At 44.4% G+C, this 19,826-nt stretch overlaps 1 protein-coding gene across 1 annotated transcript in view; it reads right to left on the bottom strand.

Annotated features, from left to right (window-relative positions):
- Positions 1-19,826, bottom strand: part of LOC127569694 (transmembrane protease serine 3-like) — a 56,919-nt gene that overhangs the window by 25,580 nt on the left and 11,513 nt on the right. Inside the window, exons 4-7 of the mRNA XM_052014494.1 lie at positions 11,239-11,355; positions 8,975-9,098; positions 4,965-5,081; positions 510-550 (exon numbers count right to left, since the gene is read on the bottom strand). Coding sequence (XP_051870454.1) covers positions 510-550; positions 4,965-5,081; positions 8,975-9,098; positions 11,239-11,355 — 399 coding nt within the window. The remainder of the gene's footprint in view (positions 1-509; positions 551-4,964; positions 5,082-8,974; positions 9,099-11,238; positions 11,356-19,826) is intronic.

Genomic DNA, 19,826 nt, shown 5'->3' with positions numbered 1-19,826 from the left:
CTGTAAAAACAGATCCCGTTCATTATCCAGGGGATGGTCTGTATCTGGAACGAGCTTCCAGAGGAGGCAGTGGAACCAGATACTACCACGATGTTTAAGAGGCATTTAGACAGACACTTCAATAGGCAAGGCATGGAAGGGAACACTACTAGGGAGGGCAAGTGGGATTAGGGTAGATGGGCAGAAAGTTCAGCATGGTTGTGGTGGGTTGAAGGGACTTCTTCTGTGTTGTGCAACTTTATGACTCCATGACACCTGGGGGAAACCCACACAAGGGGAACGTGCAAACTCCACACAGACAGCACCAGAGGGCAGGATTGAACCCGGGTCACTGGAGCCGTGAGGCAGCAGCTCTGCCATTGTGCGGCCCTCTATCTTTTCCTCAGTTATCCATGGCCCACTGATTTTTCAACGTGATGTGGGGTATTTTTCTATTCAAGGTTAAAACAACCATGTCAATGCAAAATGTTTTTAGTGATAGAACATCATTTAACCTGAAAACGACTTACCCAGACACTTCAGTGAGGTCACCCTCCCTGAATTACACTCACTGTGGGGAGAATAAAGAGACAAAAATCAAAAATATATTTGTATTAAGACATCGAGATTAGGAATAACACTGCAGTAAAAGAAAATTGAGTTTCCCTGAAGTTTCAATTATTCCTAAGGACATAAACTTTGAGGGGTTTTATGGCATGGGCATGTGCTATAAGAGAGGTTGGACAAACTTGGGTTGTTTTCTTTGGAGCAGCAGAGGCTGAGCGGAGACCTGATAGAAGTTAATAAGATTATGAGAGCCATAGATAGAGTAGGCAGCCAGTATCTTTTTTCCCAGGGTTGAAATGTCTAATACTAGAGGGCATAGATCTAAGGTGAGAGAGGGAAATTTCTTGTGATTTCCTGCTCTTTGTGATTTTTATAAATGACTTGGATGAGGATGTGGAAGGGTAGGTTAGTAAGTTTTCTGATGATACAAAGGTTGGTGGTGTTGTCGATAGTGTAGAAAGTTGTTGTAGATTGCAACAGGATATTGATAGAATGCAGACCTGGGCTGAGAAGTGGCAGATGGAGTTCAAACCAGAAAAGTGTGAAGTCATACACTTCAGGACATCGAATTTGAAGGCAGAATACAAGGTTAGTGGCAGGACTCTTAGCAGTGTGAAGGAACAGAGGGATCTTGGGGTCCATGTCCATAGATCCCTCAAGGTTGCTGCACAGGTCGATAGGGTTATTAAGAAGGCATATGGAGTGTTGGCCTTCATTAGTCAGGGTATTGAGTTCAAGAGTCGCAAGGTAATGTTGCAGCTCTATAGAACTCTGGTCAGACCACACTTGGAGTAATGTGTTCAGTTCTGGTTGCCTCATTACAGGAAGGATGTGGAAGCTTTAGAGAGGGTACAGAGGAGACTTACCAGGAGAGCATGTCTTATGAGGATAGGTTGAGTGAGCTCGGGCTTTTCTCTTTAGAGAGAAGGAGGATGAGAGGTGACTTGATAGAGGGGTACAAGATGATAAGAGGCAATAGATCGAGTGGACAGTCAGAGACTTTTTCCCACGGCGACAATGGCTAACACAAGGGGACATAATTTTAAGGTGATTGGAGGAGGATATAAGGGGGATGTCAGGGGTAATTTTTTTACACAGAGAGTGGTGAGTGCATGGAATGCACTACCTGCAGAGGTTGTGGGGGCAGATACATTAGGGACATTTAAGAGACTCTTAGATAGACACATGAATGATAGAGAAATGGGGGGCTATATGGGAGGGAAGGGTTAGATAGATCTTAGAAAGATCAGAATAAAATGTTGGCACAACACCGTGGGCCGAAGGGCCTGTATTGTGCTGTAATGTTCTACGTTCTATGTTCAAAGCGCTGAGCATCACTCCAATTCAAAGTACCAACTGTGCCAACATTTTATCCTGCTCTAAGATCTACCAAAGGGCCAGTACTGTGCTGTTATGTTTTATGTTCTATGTTCAAAGGAGAGTGTGGGACAAGGTTTTTACACAGAGAACGGTGGGTGCCTGGAACGGGCTGCCAGGAGTGGTAGTCGAGGCAGATACAACAGAGCCATTGAAGAGGCTTTTAGATAGGCACATGGATGTGCAGAGAATGGAGGGATACGGACCACGTGCAGGCAGAAGGGATTAGTTGTCATTAGCTTAATTAGTTCAGCACAACATTGTGGGCTGAAGGACCTGTTCCTGTGCTGTACTGTTCTATGTTCCATCATTTCAGGCCACCAGTTCACTTCCACATCTACTCTATGATGTTAGAATTACAGATGTCTCTGGAGTTCCCATTAGACAACCCTGGCCACCAACTGCAACCACCACAAACATCCCCACCACATCTGTATAACACATTTAAATACAAGCTGGAAATAATTCCAACTTTCTTCAAGACTGATATCAAATAGCAAAAAACAGACTGCTGCACCTCAAACCACACCTCATAATCCCCCCGGGTGGTCTACTACCCGACAGCATGAACATTGAATTCTCCAGTGTCAGGTAACCCACTCTCCCTCTGTCAATTCCTCTCTCTTCCTGATCGACCCAGGTCCTCCGACACACCCCCAGTCTCCTATCACTTTGTTTCTTTACCCTGCCCCACCCACTGCATCTGTCCATCACCCACACACTCCTCCCACTGGCACCCCTCCCCCCACTGTTCCCATCTGCACTCCCCACCTCCCTTATTTGGTTCCACGCTCCACCTTCCTCTCCTATCAGATTCCACCATCTGCGGCCCTTTGCTACCTCCACCCATCACCTCCCAGCCTCTGTCACCATTTCCACCCTTCCCTCCCCCATCTGCCTGTAACCCCTCCTCACCCAGATCCACCTATCACCTGCCAGCTCTTGCTCCACCCCTCCCTCCACATCTTTATACTGGCTACCTCCCGTCTACTCCTTCAGTCTCAATGAAGGGTCTCGACCCGAAACGTCGACTGTCCATTTCCCTCCACAGATGCTGCCTGACCCGCTGAGTTCCTCCAGCAGTTTGCTTTTTGCTCCACATTCCAGCATCTTCAGTCCCTTGATATCATAGCCTTTAACTTCCTTCATCCCTACTGCACCTCCGACTTTCTGATCACAGAAGGAAAAGGCCACATTGTCCTGGAACCAGGACCTTGCTCAGATTTGCTGCCTGCTCGGATGTGAAGGATTGAGCAAGTTGACCTTCAGTCCTCGTGAGTTGCAATGACTTTCCAGCAACAACAAGGCCACAGGAGTCAGATTCTGAAGCCTCATCCCAAAGGCTTTTCAACAACTTTTAAATGTGTCTGAGGCTCAAAGACATCGATAAATTATTGATAAATATTTGAATAACTTTCAAAATAAATGTAATTTTCCAAATAACGTATAAGAGTATTACAACACTACAAAAGCTAAAAAAAAAAGAATTAAAACAAAATAATTCAAAAGAAAAAACATTGCAGATGTAGCAAATGAGATAAAACCAGAAAATGCTGGAAATGTTCAACGGGACAGGCAGTGAATGTGGAGTCATAGATGATACAGCATGGAAACAGGCCCTCCGGCCCAACTGGTCCATGCCGGCCAAAATGCCCATCCAAGCCAGTCCCTTTTGCCTGCGTTTGGCCCATAACCTCCAAAGCCTTTCCTATCCATGTACCTGTCCAACCAAATAATGCAGGTTTATTAATGTGAAGGACTGAGTCTGTTTCTCTCTCTACAGATGTTGACAGATGCTGAGCGCTCTCAGCATTATTGTTCTTAATTAAAAATAATTCAAACACTTGGCCGCAACCATTCCCTGAAGGGCCTCCCTCATTAGAAACCTGATAAAATTATGAGGGGCGTAGATAGAGTAGACAGCCAATATCTTTTTCCCAGGGTGGAAATGTCTCATACTAGAGGGAATGAATTTAAGGTGAGAGGGGGTAAGTTCGAAGGAGATGTGCGGGGCAACTTTTTTTTTACACAGAGAGTGGTGGGTGCCTGGAATGTACTGCTGGGGTGGTAGTGGAGGCAGATACAATAGAAGCATTTAAGAGGCTCTTAGATAGGCTCATGAATGTGCAGAAAATGGAGGGATATGGTTGTGCAGGCAGAAGGGACTAGTTTAGTAGGCTTTTAATTACTAGCTTAATTAATTTGGCACAACATTGTGGGCTGAAGGGCCTGTTCCTGTGCTGTACCCCACTCACCCAGGTCATTCTCTCTTCTCTCCTCTCCCATCAGGCAGAAGATACAGGAGCCTGAGGGCACATGCCACCAGGCTCAAGGACAGCTTCTATCCCACTGTAATGAGACTATTGAACAGTTCCCTTATACAATGAGATGGAGTCTTGACCTCACAATCTACCTTGTTATGACCTTGCACCTTATTGTCTACCTGCAATGCACTTCCCTGTAGCTGTGACACTTTACTCTGTTATTGTTTTTACCCTGTACTACCTCAATGCACTGTGTAATGAATTGAACTGTATGATCGGTATGCAAGACAAGTTTTTCACTGTACCTCAGTACAAGTGACAATAATAAACCAATACCAATACTGTTCTATGTTCTACATTCATTGCACCACACATCCTTAGCGCAAAGCTGAAGGGCAGATGCAGACTGGGTCCAGTGGTGAGCGGGAGGTCACTTATGCCGACACCTGACCTTTGGGTCATTCCAGACACCTTCATTTTCCCCGAGCATGTAAGTGTGGAATGAGCTGTGGTTGGAATTTGGAACTCACTGCCAGCAGATGTGGCGGAGGCAGATTCCATTGTGGTCTTCAGGAGGGAACAGGATAAATATGTGGTGAGGAAAGATTTGCAAGGCTGTGGAGTGGACTGGTAAGTAGCTCTGGTAGAAAGTTGGCATGGAGACTATGGGCCAAATGGCCTCATTCTGTGATGGAACTGTTCCATCATTTGAAGTAACTTACATGCATGTTATGAACCAATAACACGCAGCAAATCCAACGAAACGTTCCGATGTACCTGAGGGACACGACCATTTGTACTTGGAATACACGCCGGCTGAAATTTACTTCCACAAAGTTGTGCCTCAGCGTCTCCTCGACGGATGTGATGGGAAGCTCCGTGGAGTTTATGTAGCTGGGAAGGCAAAAGGGGGAAGGCAAGAAAGGTTGAACCAACAGCACTCTACCACAACCCAAACAAACAATCATAGAGTCATACAGTACGGAAACAGGCCCTTCAGCCCAACTGGTCCATGTCGACCAAGATTCCCATCTAAGCTAGTCCCATTTGCCTGTGTTTGGCCCATATCCTTCTAAACCTTTCCCATCCATGTACCTGTCCAAGTACCTTTTAAATGTTGTTAATGTACCTGCCTCAACTACTTCCTCTGGCAGCTCATTCCATATACTGACTACTCTTAGGGTGAAAAAGTTGCCCCTCAGTTTCCTACTAAATCTTTCCCCTCTCACCTTAAACCTCTGCCCTCTAGTTCTTGATTCCCCAACCATGAGAAAAAGACCGTGTGCATTCACCCTGTCTATGCCCCTATGATTTTATACACCTCTATAAGATCACCCCTCATTCTCCTACACTCCAATGAAAAAAGTCCCAGCCTGCTCTCCCCCTCTCCCTAACTCAGTCCCTCGAGTCCTGGCAACATGCTCGTAAATGTCCTCTGCACTCTATCCAGCTTAATGGCATCTTTCCTATAGCAAGGGGAGCAAAACTGAACACAATATTCCAAATGCGGCCTCACCAACGTCTTGTACAACTGCAGCATAACATCCCGATTTCCATGTGGCACAGTAGTGTAGCGGTTAGCATAACACTATTACAGCACCAGTGACCCGGGTTTAGTTCCCACCGCTGTCTGTAAGGAGTTTGTACGTTCTCCCCGTGTCTGCATGGGTTTCCTCCAGGTGCTCCGGTTTCCTCCCACATTTCAAAAGATGTTTGGCTTAGGAGCTCTGGGCATGCTATGTTGGTGCCGGAAGTATGGCAACACTTGCAGGCTGCACCCCAGATCATTCTTGGTAACGCAAAAAGATGCATTTCACTGTGTGTTTCGATGAACATGTGACTAATAAATAAATATCTTACACTCAATGCTCTTGACTGATGAAGGCCAGCGTGACAAAAGCCTTCTTTGCCACCCTGTCTACTTGTACTCCAAGCTCCCTTTGTTCTACAGCACTGCCCAGGCCCTACCATTCACTGTTAAAGTCCTACCCTCAAAGAAGGTATGAATTGTGCTGTGTGCAAACACAACTTGTGAAAACTGTAGCAAACATCAACATGTTGGAGGAACTCAGTGGGTCGAGCAGCATCTGTGGGGGAAACCCTGCATCAGGACTGTATTCTGGCAGGGACGGGGTACCAGGTGACATTCTGGGATCAACCCAGGGTGTTGAACAAATGAGAAGTGGTAATTAGTTTACTATTGTCACATGTACTGAGATACAGTGAAAAGCTTTTGTTTGCATGCCATCCAAACAGATCATTCCATAAGTACATTGAGGTAGTAAAAAGAAAACAGAATGCAAAATATAGTGTTACAGTTACAGTGCAGTGCAGGCAGACAATAAGGTGTAAGGGCCATGACGAGGTAGATTGAGAGAACTTTATCATACAGGAAGTCCATTCAAGAACCTAATAGCAGCATGATAGAAGTTCTCCTTGAGGGTGGGGAGGCAACCATATTCTTGTTCATCTAGTCTGTCCCATTACTTTGGAGGCCTTTGGTCAAACACATGTCCACTCGACTATCAAACACCAAACCTCTCAGGGGAGTTGGGGGAATTGGATACAAACACAGGTTAATTTAAGGAAAAGAAATTCTGACCCTTCCCTCCCACCATGCCCCACCCCTCACCTCATATCAACTGCCTTCCACTTTTTCATCCCAAATGGGAAATTCCCTGCATAATACCTACTCTTTTATACAAGGGTAGCACAGTGGGGCAAGTAGTAGAGTCACTGCCTCACACCACCAGAGACCCGGGTTCAATCCTGACCTCCAGTGCTGACTGTCTGGAGTTTCCACGTTCTCCCGTGACAGCGTGGGTTTCCTCCGGGTGCTCCAGTTTCCTCCCACATCCCAAAGATGTGCAGATTGCTAAGTTAAGTGGACACTGTAAATAGCCAGTTGTATATAGGTGAGTAGTGGAATGTGTGGGGAAGCTGATGGGAATTTGGGCAGAATAAAATGGGATTAATGTAAGATTGGTGTAATTGGGTGAACATAGAACATAGAACAGTACAGCACAATACAGGCCCTTCAGCCCACAATGTTGTGCCGACCTTTAAGCCTCACCTAAGACTATCTAATCCCTTCCTCCCACATATCCCTCTATTTTAAATTCCTCCATATGCTTATCTAGTAATCTCTTGAATTTAACCAATGTACCTGCCTCCACCAGCGCCCCAGGCAGCGCATTCCATGCCCCAACCACTCTCTGGGTAAAAAACCTCCCTCTGATATCTCCCTTGAACTTCCCACCCATTACTTTAAAGCCATGCCCTCTTGTATTGAGCATTGGTGCCCAGGGAAAGAGGCGCTGGCTGTCCACTCTATCTATTCCTCTAAATATTTGGTACACCTCATGGTGGTGGATAGCTAGCATGGAATTGGTGGGCCGAAGGCCCTATTTCCCTGCTGTATCTCTCTATGACCCTATGACTCTAAGATGCTGTCACCTTTCACAAGTTTGGGAACGGGGTTGAAGGTGTTATGTTTTGAGGGGAACTGCTCATCAATAAATCACCTTCCCTCCATACAGTAATCTGGTGATGTAGCCCCTGTTATGTTTGTTCTTCATCAATAGACAAACTTCACGTGGTTTTAACATCTGAACATTTTATTAACCAACACCCGAGTGGCTTGCTTTCCCTCTCTTTTTACAGTTATTTCTTGTTCCCCCATGTGACCCTTTGCATTGCCTACTGGGAACTGTAGTTCTTTATTATAACTAGATAATAATACATAATAGCACAGCCCCCAAATCCTTCTGGGGGTGAGGGTTAGGGTTGAATACACAGGCAGGACTTTGGGTTAATGCTTGTTATTGTTATTGCAACTGGTTTATTATTGTCACATGTACCAAGATGCAATGGAAAGATTTTGTTTGTGTGCAATCCATACAGATCATGCCATACATAAGCACATTGAGGTAGTAAAAAGGAAAACAGAATGCAGAATATAGTGTTACAGTTACAGAGAAAGTGCACTGCAGGCAGACAAATAAAGTGCAAGAGCCACGACAGGGTAAAGAAGGAGATCAATAGTTCACCTTTTAGTGGCACGGTAGTGTAGCGGTTAGTGTAACGCTATTACAGCGCCAGTGACCCTGGTTCAATTCCGGCCACTGTCTGTAAGGAGTTTGTATGTTCTCCCCATGACTGCGTGGGTTTCCTCCGGGTGCTCTGGTTTCCTCCCACATTCCAAAGACGTACAGGTTAGGAAGTTGTGGGCATGCTATGTTGGCACTGGAAGCGTGGCAACACTTGCGGGCTGCCCCCAGAACACTCTACGCAAAGGTGCATTTAAGATAAGATAAGATCAGATATCTTTATTAGTCACATGTACATCGAAACACACAGTGAAATACATCTTTGCATAGAATGTTCTGGAGGCAGCCCGCAAGTGTCGCCACGCTTCCGGCGCCAACATAACATGTTCACAACTTCCTAACCTGTATGTCTTTGGAATGTGGGAGGAAACCGGAGCACCTGGAGGAAACCCACGCAGTCACGGGGAGAACGTTCAAGCTCCTTACAGACAGCGGTGGGAATTGAACCCGGGTCGCTGGTGCTGTAATAGCATTACGCTAACCGCTACACAACCGTGCCTGTGTACCGTTCATTGTGTTTTGATGTACATGTGACTGATAAAGAGATCTTATCTTATCTTAATGAGAGGTCAGTTCAAGAGTCTGATAACAGTGGGATAGAAACTGTACAGTATCTCAGCAGAGGAGAGACAGGGCTGAACGATGGAGGACTATCAATAAGGCTCTGAGTGAGTTTACCTGCTGTATCCCAGCTGTTTACAGGCCGCGGTCCCGTGCAGTGTGTTCCATCCCTCCCAGCACACGGTCCTCCACACACCGCCCGCGTAGATCTGCACCACTGAACTCTTCCCGCTAACCCGTACTGGTGTGGACAAAATTGGTAGATAGGTAAATTTGTTTATTGTCATATTAAGTTCCCTGCTCACTTGAAGCCCACAGAGTAAACAGCTTACATGTTAATAATAAATACAACGATAACTACAGCAACGAGTGCAAAAGCAACAGAATGGTGCAAAGACTGTAGTGCAAACTGAGGTAGTGCAAAAAGAAATGTTAAAGTGACACTAACGGAAAATGTAGAATTAAGAGACCGAGAACGTGGCAGCACTATCGGGAAGGGGATGTGAAAGAGGGGACTGGTTCAGGAGTCTGACAGCAGTGGGGAAGAAGCTGTTCTTGAGGCTGGACTTCTGAGCTTTCAAGTTCCTGTATCTTCTCCCAAAAGGTAGAAGAGAGAAAAGGGAATGGCCAGGGTGACAGGCATCCTTGACGATACTGTCAGCCTTCCTAAAGCAACGCACGGTGAAGGTGGACTGGATGGAAGGAAGTGAGGAGCCTGTGACGGACTGGGCAGTGTTTACCCCTCTCTGCAGGTCCCGTCAGTCCAGAGCAGAGCAGTTGCCGTACCGGGCTGAGATGCAACCCATCAGGTTACCTTCCATCGTGCTTCTGAAGAAAATCCTCATGGTCATGCCCAATCTTCTCATCCCAAGAGGAGGAGAGTTTAAGGTAACTGGACCAGATGTAACCCCACCAAACCACAGAGAACAGAGAACCCACCATACACAGAGCCTACTGTGTTTAGTCACATTAAAATAATAGTTGAGAATAATGCTTAAATATAAAGTAACCCAATGGGCAAATTGATTGGAAGTATCAAACTGGATAGGAGCTGTGTTGTGGATGAGCTAGCCTTGGGTGACTTGATCGAAGTATTTAAAGTTATGAGGGGCAAAGAGTAAACGGTCAGAGTCTTTCTCCCAGGGTGGAAATATTAAATACTAGAGGGCATAGTTTTAAGGTGAGGGGAGAGGGGAGTTTAAAAGAGATGTGTGGGGCAAGTTTCTTACACAGGGAGTGGTGGGTTCCTGGAACGGGCTGCCAGGGGTGGTGGTGGAGGCAGCTACAATAGCAACATTTAAGAGGCATTTTAGACAGGCACATGAACAGGTAAGGGATGGAGGGATACAGACCCTGTGCAGTTTAAATTGCAGAAGGGCCTGTTCCTGTGCTGCACTGTTCTATGTTCTCTTGTTCTATGGGAGTTGATATCGAAACAAAAGTCTGTTTTAACACAACAAAGGTCTCAAAGGTGCTTTAACTAACCAAGCTGAGGGTTATAAATACTAGAAGGGAAGAGTATTTTTAATTGTAAAGACTAAAAGGTGTAGGTGTTCAGAAGAACCTGCATCTCCTTGTACACAAATCACTGAAGCACAACAGCAGGTTAAGCTAGCAATTGGAAAGGAAATGGTATGTTGGGTCTTTATCCTAAGAGGTTTTGAGTCCTGTTCCAATGGTATAAGGCCCTGGAGAGAATGTGTGTAGATCAGGTCTTCTACCCAGGGGATGAAATACTTGTAATAGGTTCACCAGATTGATGGATAGTGGGTTGGTCAGATGGGAAGAGATTAATCAGTCTTGAATTTAGAAGATTGGGTGGTGATCTCACTGAAATGTACAGAATTCTTACAGGGCTCAACATCCTAAATATAAGGACAATGTTCCCACTGGCTGGGCTTTCCAGAACCAGGGGAGTCACATCTCAATGTATACAGTCAGTCATTCAAGACCCTTAAAGGAGAAAAGCAAAATAGTGAATTGAAATAAGGAAGGAAAAAGCAAGATTTGTAATGGTTAAAAGAATGCACAATATGCAGGAATAAGGCTCAGTTATGTAAGATTTTCCCTTTCTGAGTCAGGGAGTTTCATTGGTATTGTACCAACAATGGTCACGTTGTCAAAAGAATACCAGCAATTACTTAGCAGTATATGGGCCACCCAGTTAACTTATAAATACAGCAATTACTTCAGAATGAAAAGGAGGCTAAAGACAAGGTGTTGTTTTCATGAAACAAACAGTAAAGTGCAATTAGCAACTAATAGGTTCTGATGAATTTGGTAGCAATTTGTGCATTAATCACACATTATATTTTACTCCCCAGTTAAACTTGACCCTTTTAGAAGATACACATGTTAAGGAATTTAATTCACTACTTTACCACATCCCAGCTCATCTTCCCCTGAAGGACAGTCTTTAACCCCGTCACATCGGGCTGAGTACCAGAGACACAATGAGGATGCTGGACACTGGAATTTGCCGATGCAGCTGAATGTCACTAAAAAGATTTACATTGGTGAAATATCCATTACCGTGTTTAATATTCTATGCTCTTACAGAGAGATAAAACCTAAAAATGGCATTAGCTGAAATATGTGACGGTCTTTGCTTTCCGTCCTCTGAAATCGATGATCTAAGTCACTTTTTACACTACATTTATCATCAAACATCTATCATCAAAGATCCCCACCATCCGGACCATGCCATCTTCTCGTAGCTACCATCGGGCAGGAGGTACAGAAGCCTGAAGTCCCACGCCACCAGGTTCAGGAACAGCTACTTCCCTTCAACCATTTGGTTCTTGAACCAACCAGCACAACCCTAAATTACTACAGTTTACAACACTATGACCACTTTGATCACTTTGCACGAAAATGGACTTTTTTCTGTTCTAGTTGTGTTCTTTCTTGTAAATAATGTGTATAATTTATGTTTAATTTATGCTTTTCTTGTGAATGATGCTATGTGCCTGTGATACTGCTGCAAGTAAGATTTTCATTGCACCTGTGCATACATGGACTTGTGCAGATGACAATAGACTTGAGTTTGACTTTGACTTTGATTGGAGAATCTCAAACAGGAGAAAGCAATTTATGGGACACATACAGGTTCAAGTTTAAGTTAATTGGACATTTATTTTGCTCATGGAAACTGACATTTCTTCATTAATGGAAATGACAGATTGTAGCCTTAACATTCTTAAGCTCACCTATTCTTCTGTAAATGGTCAGCCTACACACCTTGCCTCATTGGCCCTCCAGGTATACCGATCTGGAAAACCCAATGACTAGGCTAATGTTAATAGGAAATATTCCATTATATTCCATTATATTGCTTCTGTTAGTGAAGATACACTGGCAAATTGGTTTATTATTGTCACATATACTGAAGTACAGTGAAAAATTTTGTTTTGCATGCCATGCATACAGATCATTTCATCACATCAGTACGCTGAGGTAAAAGGGTAGAACAATTGTAATAGAAGTAAGGGGTAGATCTGCAGAGAGTCACTTGTAATGAGTCCCCACACTCCTGCACCATCTTGCTCTCAACACCTGCCATCTTAAATTATGAGAGGCATAGATAGGGTAGGTAGCCAGGGTCTGTTTCCCATGGTGGGGGGTGTCTAAAACTAGAGGTCATAGGTTTAATGTGAGAGGGAGGAGGTTTAATGGGGATCTGAGGGGTAAATTTTCCTCACAAAGAGTAGCTGGTATCAGGAATGAGCTGCCAGATGAAGTGGTGGAGGCAGGAACAGTAACAACATTTAAGAAGCACCTGGACAGGTACTTGAATGAGCAGGGCACAGAGGGATATAGAATTAATGAAGGCATGTGGGATTAGATTAGGGAGGAATGATGGGAGGGGGAGGGAGGGAGTGAGGGTGGGAGAGGGAGGGAGGGAGAGGGAGGGAGAGGGAGGGAGGGAAAGGGAGGGAGGGAGGGTGGGAGGGAGAGGGAGTGGGAGGGAGGGAGAGGGAGGGTGGTCTAAGATTATAAAATAATAGTTCTGAGGTTAGCTGTTAAAATGAATGACTCGATTGAAAGTATTGAACACAAAAATTAAAGCAAATGATACAGATTTTTTGAATGCTTTGAAAATAAGCTGATGGAGTTTCTCTTGAAACGTGAGTGAGAGAGATTGAGTAACCCTAACCAGGACAATGCTATATAGAAGGGCTAGATGATAAGTTCCTAAGGTTAGATGAACAGATCAAGTTTAGCTTTGCATTGTAAAGAAACCTAATACCCAGCAAAGAGCTCATTTTGAAATTTGATTAACATAGGCTTTGTTCTTCTTCATTGAAACATTCCCATTGTATGTAGTTGACTCAACTTGGCATTCATGCATCATAATCGCAAGGACATTCTACCATGAGGACCACCACATGTCTGCTTCCAACAGCATTCACTCGAAGATTGGAGGACTGAAATAATATCCCCTCCCTGGGTCACCCAACCCCTTGCATTGTTTATGCTGTGAGGGGTATTAATGTAACACAGGTCAGAAATGAAGCGAGAAGAGAGTTCAGAGGAGATTCTCCAGGATGTATCGGGATTGGAGGACTTTAGCCATGGGTTGGCGATTGGATCAGATGGGCTTGTTTTTCCTGGACCAAAGGAGGCTGAAGGGTGACCTGATAGAGGTACATGTGATTATGAGAGGTATAGATAGGATGGATATTCAGAATCTTTTTCTTATGGTAGGGATATCAAAAACAAGGGGGTCTAGGTTTAAGGTGAGAGGAAGGTGTTTTAAAGGCGATCTGAGGGGAAGGTTTTTCATACAGAGAGTGGTTGATATCTGGAACTTGCTGCCAGAGGTGGTGAATGAAGTCAGAAACAATGAATGGGTCCAAGAGATATTTAGACACTCACTTAAATAGGCAAGGTGTATAGAGGGATACAGACCTAATGTGTGCAAATGATGTGTAGATGGACATTGTGCACCAAAGTGCTATATGACTCTATGACTCCCTGACCATTAGTCTGATTGACTCAGTTCTAATTTAAGTTGTCAGCTACAGGCTGAATTTAATTTTCCTGATTTATCATAACTGTGTCTCAGTTTCAAACACAAGAGGAAGGGCTCTATCTTGCTTACCAATGAGTTTGGGTGTGAAAGGGTGTATGACTCAGGACTAACAGATTGTTTTAGAAATTCATAGAGTTATACATCAGGAAACAGGCCCTTCAGCCCAACTCGTCCATGCCGACCAGGATGTCTATCTAGGCTAATCTAATTTGCTTGTATTTGGCTAAATCCTTCTAAACCTTTCCTATCCATGTACAAGCTTGGCTGGACAAACCTGGGCTCTTTTCTCTGGAGTGGTGGAGGCTGAGGGGTGATCTGTTGGAGGTGTATAAAATTATGAGGGGCATAGAAAGGGTGGACAAGCAATATGTTTTTCCCATTATCGAACGATCCAATACCAGAGGGCATGCATTTAAGGTGACAGGGGGTAGGTTCAGAACAGACTGGGAGAGTGGTGAATGCCTGGAAAGCGTTGCCTGATAGGGCAGTGGAGGCAAATTCATTGGGGGCTTTTAAGAGGGGCTTGGATGGGCACATGAATGAGAGGAAAATAGAGGGATGTGAGCATTCTGTAGGTAGGAGGGAATAGCTATGTCAGCACAACATTGTGGGCTGAAGGGCCTGTTCTGTGCTGTACCGTTCTATGTACCTGCCAAATGTCTTTTAAATATTGTAATTGTATCTGTAGAAGAAGTAAAGTTACTCAGTAAACAATTTATTCAAATAGAAACTCCAGCAACTTTTCCCAATAAAAGCTGGATAATTTCTCCAGAAAAAAAATGTAGAGCGGGGGATAGTTACATGTAAATTATGTCGGAAAGTCCAGAAAGCTGAGGTTCTGTTCCTCAAGTTTGTGTCAGGCCTCGTCGTAACAGTTCAGGAGGCCATGGACCAATAGGTCCATGAGGGAGTGGGATGGGGAATTGAAGTGGCAGCAACAGCAAGCTCAGGGTCAGCCCTGTGAACTGAACATTGTTGGTCTGCAAAGCAGTCGCCCAGTCTGTGTCTAGTTTCCCAGTTCAGAGGAGACCCCAATGTGGTACATTTTATTTTTGTTGAATCTGGACTGTGATGCACGACGTTTGTTGAAGGCAGAGCTAACTGTAACCTTCAGAAGAGAGTCCAATCAATAACTGGAGTTTTGGCAGTGGTATGGAAAAAGAGTGGGGAATCGAGATTATAGAGAGCTTTCTGAAAGAATCAGCACAGGTATGATTGGCTGAATGGCCTCCTTCAGTGCCATATTGATCTGTGATCCTGATTATTCATCCTTGCTCTTTTTTTAAAGATGTGAGCCACATCTGCACTCTGCTAATCCTCTGGGAGATGCCTTTAGTCATGTGAAAAATGTGTAGAAGGCTGTATACTTTTTAAATGCTGACACCTCTTATTGTGGTTAGCTGAATATATTTTACTCCCACCCCTGTAATTTATGTTCAGGTCAAAATTCAATCAGTATCCCCACTCTCCGATGTTCAAGGAGCTCTTTTATTAACAAATATTTAATATTTCTCAGAGGAAAGCAACTTACTGAGATAATTTGTTTGTTCTGTGAAATATAAACCGCCCCCCCCCCCCCCCCCCCCCCCACTTAACCACAGTGGGTTCTCCAGAACAATAGGACTTGGTGATTGATTAGCCGGGGTCAATCTGTTTGGGTGAGGAGTCCGGTCATTAAGGAGTGAAGAAGCTAAAGTTCCGAATTAGCTGACTCCATGTTGTCTGATTTCCTTACAATGGATTGCATGGAATCTTTACTCCCTGAGGGTTAATTTGCCTCAGAAGGAGCCATATGTCTGTAAAGAAAAGTATTTCCTGTCCATCTAACGTAACATTTAGCTTAACTGTCCCATCTAACTGAGCATAATCTATTTTCTTCAGCATTTAAAATCAGTCAGTCTTTTTCTAGATAAATTTAGAATCCCTTTGTGTTCCTTAATACACCCCTTCTCGCACCTCTATCTCCCACCCTCCTCTCTCCCTCCGCTTCATCGTTTCCTTGCCAGCTGGACTACTTAGCCTGTTTTGAAGTTTAATGTCTCTGAGATGATATTTAACAACCTGCTGCAGTAAGGCAGACAGAGAGCCAAAGGTAACAGGATGCAGCTTACAGAATTGCTAACGTTGAAGCAAGCATCCCAAGTATTTTAGAAAAGGATTACTTAAATGTTGGTTTGCACATGTATGGGAAAATTACTAGACCAGAAACAGAGGAGGGAAATTAGACAGTCTTTCTAACTTAGCCATTGTAGCTCCTGGAAAATTACTATGGGAATGAGGCACAAGCGATGGACTCAATGTTGCAGTAGTTCAAGTTCAGGTTTAAGTTCATTGTCAAGTTCAAGTTTCAAGTTTTAGTTTAATGCCATAGGCATATATACCCCAGGTATAAATGTCATGAACGTTATCTTTTTGTAGCAGCAGCACAGCACATTACACACACAACAAACGTAAGTTAACATAGACTTAATATAAATGTAAGAGGAATGCAGGAGGTGAGGAAACATATAATCACTTGGAGTGGAATTTCCTAGTTAGTTTTCTGGCCTGTTGGGATGCCTCCTGGATATCTGTGTCAAACTCTGCAAAATGGTGTAAAATGTTCCCCTTGCTTTTCAGTCGAACCCTCACGAAAGTTTTCTTTTAAATTCACAGAACTGTGGGTGTTGCTGGCAAGGCCAGCATTTATTGCTTATCCCTGACTGGACTGAGCTACCTACCTGAACCATTGCAGTAACTGTAGTTGTTCCTCTGTAGTGGCTGAGTAGCTTTTTGGTCCATTCTCACAGGAAGTTAAGACATGGATCCATATAGGCCTGTATGCAGCTATCTAAGGCAGGCACGGTACTGTAGCAGTTAGTGTAACACTATTACAGCACCAGAGACCCAGGTTCAATACTGGCCACTGTCTGTAAGGAGTTTGTACGTTTTCCCTGTGTATCTGTGTGGGTTTCCTCCGGGTGCTCCGTTTTTTTTTATTTACAGCGTGTTAACAGGCCCTTCCGGCCCAGCGAGTCAGCGCCGCCCATTTTAAACCCAAATTAACCTACCTGTATGTCTTTAGAATGTGGGAGGAAACTGGAGCACCCAGAGGAAACCCACGCAGACACGGGAGAACGTATAAACTCCTTACAGACAGCAACGGGAATCGAACCCCGATCGCTGGCGCTGTAATAGCGTCGCGCTAACCACTATGCTACCGTGCTGCCCACATTCCAAAGATGTACGGCTTCGGAAGCTGTGGGCATGCTGTGTTGGCGCCAGAAGTGTAGCGACACTTGTGGGCTTGCCCCAGAACACTGTATGCAAAAGATGTATTTCACTGTGTGTTTTGGTGTACATGTGACTAATAACTTGTCTTAACTTATCAAGTTTTGGAGGACGTGTGTGTGTCTGTGATGTAATGGGGCAAAGATATTCACCTGCCCTGCCATTCGTCTAGATAAGGGTGTGGGAGGGTGTCCTCCTTGCGCTTGCCCCAGGGCTAGACTAGTTTAGGATAGCTGATTTCGCTTCCCCAGAGGGCAAGAGTGAGGAATTTGGTGGTTTAGTGGTAATGGCATTTTATTTGAGATGTATTCAACTATTCTTCAACACACATGGTGGTGCATGGATACAGTATGTCTGGTGGCACCTCAGGTCGATAACGTGGTGAAGATGGCATATGGGATACTTGCCTTAATTAGCTAGGACATATTATATAAGAACAGAGAGGTTACGATACAACTTTAATAAACATTGGTTAAACAACTGGAGAACTGTGTGCAGCTCTGGTCACCACATGATAAGAAGGACGTGGAGGATTTGGAGAGAGTTTAGAAGAGGTTCACCAGGATGTTGCCTGGATTAAAGAGGATTAGCTATAAGGAGAGGTTGGACAAACTTGGACTGTTTTCTCTGGAGCGTCGGAGGCTGAGGGGAATGAGCTGATAAAAGTTTATAAAGTTATGAGAGGCATAGATACGGTAGTCAGGGCCTTTATCCCAGGGTGGAAATGTCAAATACTAGAGGGCATAGCTTTAAGGTGACAGGTGGAGGGAAAGCTTAAAGGAGATTTGCAAGGCATTTTTGTACACAGAGAGTGATAGGTGCCTGAAACGCACTGCTAGGGAAGGTGGTAGGAACAAATATGATTAAGTGGCATTTAGACAGACAGGGAATAAGAGGGATACAGACCATATGCAGGCAGATGGGATTAGTTTAGATTGGCATCATGGTTGACTCAGACCTTGTAAGCCAAAGAGCCTGTTCCTGTGCTGTACTGTTCTATGTTCTAACACATGGAAGGCTACAGACCAATAGGCATGGTGGTTAATGGGCCCTTTTCTCTGCAGTTTGACTCTATAACTTGCCCAGTTGCATTTCTGTTTGGGGTGGCACGGTAGCGTAGTGGTTAGTGCGATGCTATTACAGTGCCAGCAATCGGGGTTCGATTCCCAATTAACAACCAATTAGCATGCAGCAAGCTCCCATAAGAAGCAATGGATGTAGAAGCAGGACATTCAGTGCCTTGTGAATGCTCTGCCATTCAATAAAACCATGGCCGGTCTTTTTGCAACACTTTCCAGCACTATAGTCCCATGTTTCCTTTAAGGTCAAAAACCCTATTATCGAGTCATAGAGTCATACAGCATGGAAACAGGCCTTTTGGCCCAACTGGTCCATGCCGACCAAGATTCCCATCCAAGCTCGTCCCATTTGCCTGTGTTTGGCCCATATCCCTCTAAATCTTTCCGATCCATGCACCTGTCCAAGTGCCTTTAAAACATTGTTATTGTATCTGACTCAACCACTTCCTCAACCATTCCATATATTGACAACTCTCTAGTTGAAAAAGTTGCCCCTCAGGTTCCTATTAAATCTCTCCCCTCTCACTTTAAACCTATGCCTTCTTGATTCCCCAACCCTGGGAAAAAGTGTGTGCATTCACCCTATCTATGCCCCTCATAATCTTATAAACTCTATAAGATCACCTCTCATTCTCTTACACTCAAATGAAAGAAGTCCCAACCTGCTCAACCTCTCTCCATAACTCAGTCCCTCGAGTCCCAGTAACATCCTCATAAATCTCCTCTGCACACTTTCCAGATTAATGGCATCTTTCCTATAGCAGGGTGACCAAAACTAAACATAATATTCCAAATGCAGCCTCACGAACGTCTCATACAAATGCAACATAACGTCCCAACTTCCACTGAACTCAGTATTGATATTGAATACACTCAGCAACCCAGCAAGAGACTCTTAGACAGCCACATGAATGATAGAAAAATGGAGGGCTATGTGGGAAGGAAGGGTTAGATAGATCTTAGAGCAGGATAAAATGTTGGCACAACATTGTGGGCCGAAGGGCCTGTACTGTGCTGTAACGTTCATGTTCTATAAACCTCCACAGCCCTTTTGGGTGGAGAATTCCAAAGATTTACCACCTCTGGGGGAAGAAATTTCTTTTGACCTCAGACCTGAATGGCCAATCTGATATTTGTGAGGCCTCGTTCTAATCCTCTCAGCAGGGGAAACAACATCGCGATTACCTCTTATTTTTCCTAAGTCTCGTGATTATAATAGAGTGGACAGCCAACGCCTCTTTCCCAGGTCCCCAATGTTCAATACAAGAGGGTCTGGCTTTAAAGTAATGGGTGGGAAGTTCAAGGGAGATATCAGAGGGAGGTTTTTTACCCAGAGAGTGGTTGGGGCATGGAATGTGCTGCCTGGGGCGATGGTGGAGGCAGGTACGTTGGTCAAATTCAAGAGATTACTAGATAAGCATATGGAGGAATTTAAAATAGAGGGATATGTGGGAGGAAGGGGTTAGATAGTGTTAGGTAAGGTTTAAAGGTCGGCACAACATTGTGGGCCGAAGGGCCTGTATTGTGTTGCACTGTTCTATGTTCTATATTCTATAATCTCCCTTTATAGAACATATGTCCCATC

The sequence above is a fragment of the Pristis pectinata genome, chromosome 4, assembly GCF_009764475.1.
Source record: "Pristis pectinata isolate sPriPec2 chromosome 4, sPriPec2.1.pri, whole genome shotgun sequence".
Lineage (NCBI taxonomy): Eukaryota > Metazoa > Chordata > Chondrichthyes > Rhinopristiformes > Pristidae > Pristis > Pristis pectinata.
This window is presented reverse-complemented; position numbering and strand designations above follow the sequence as displayed.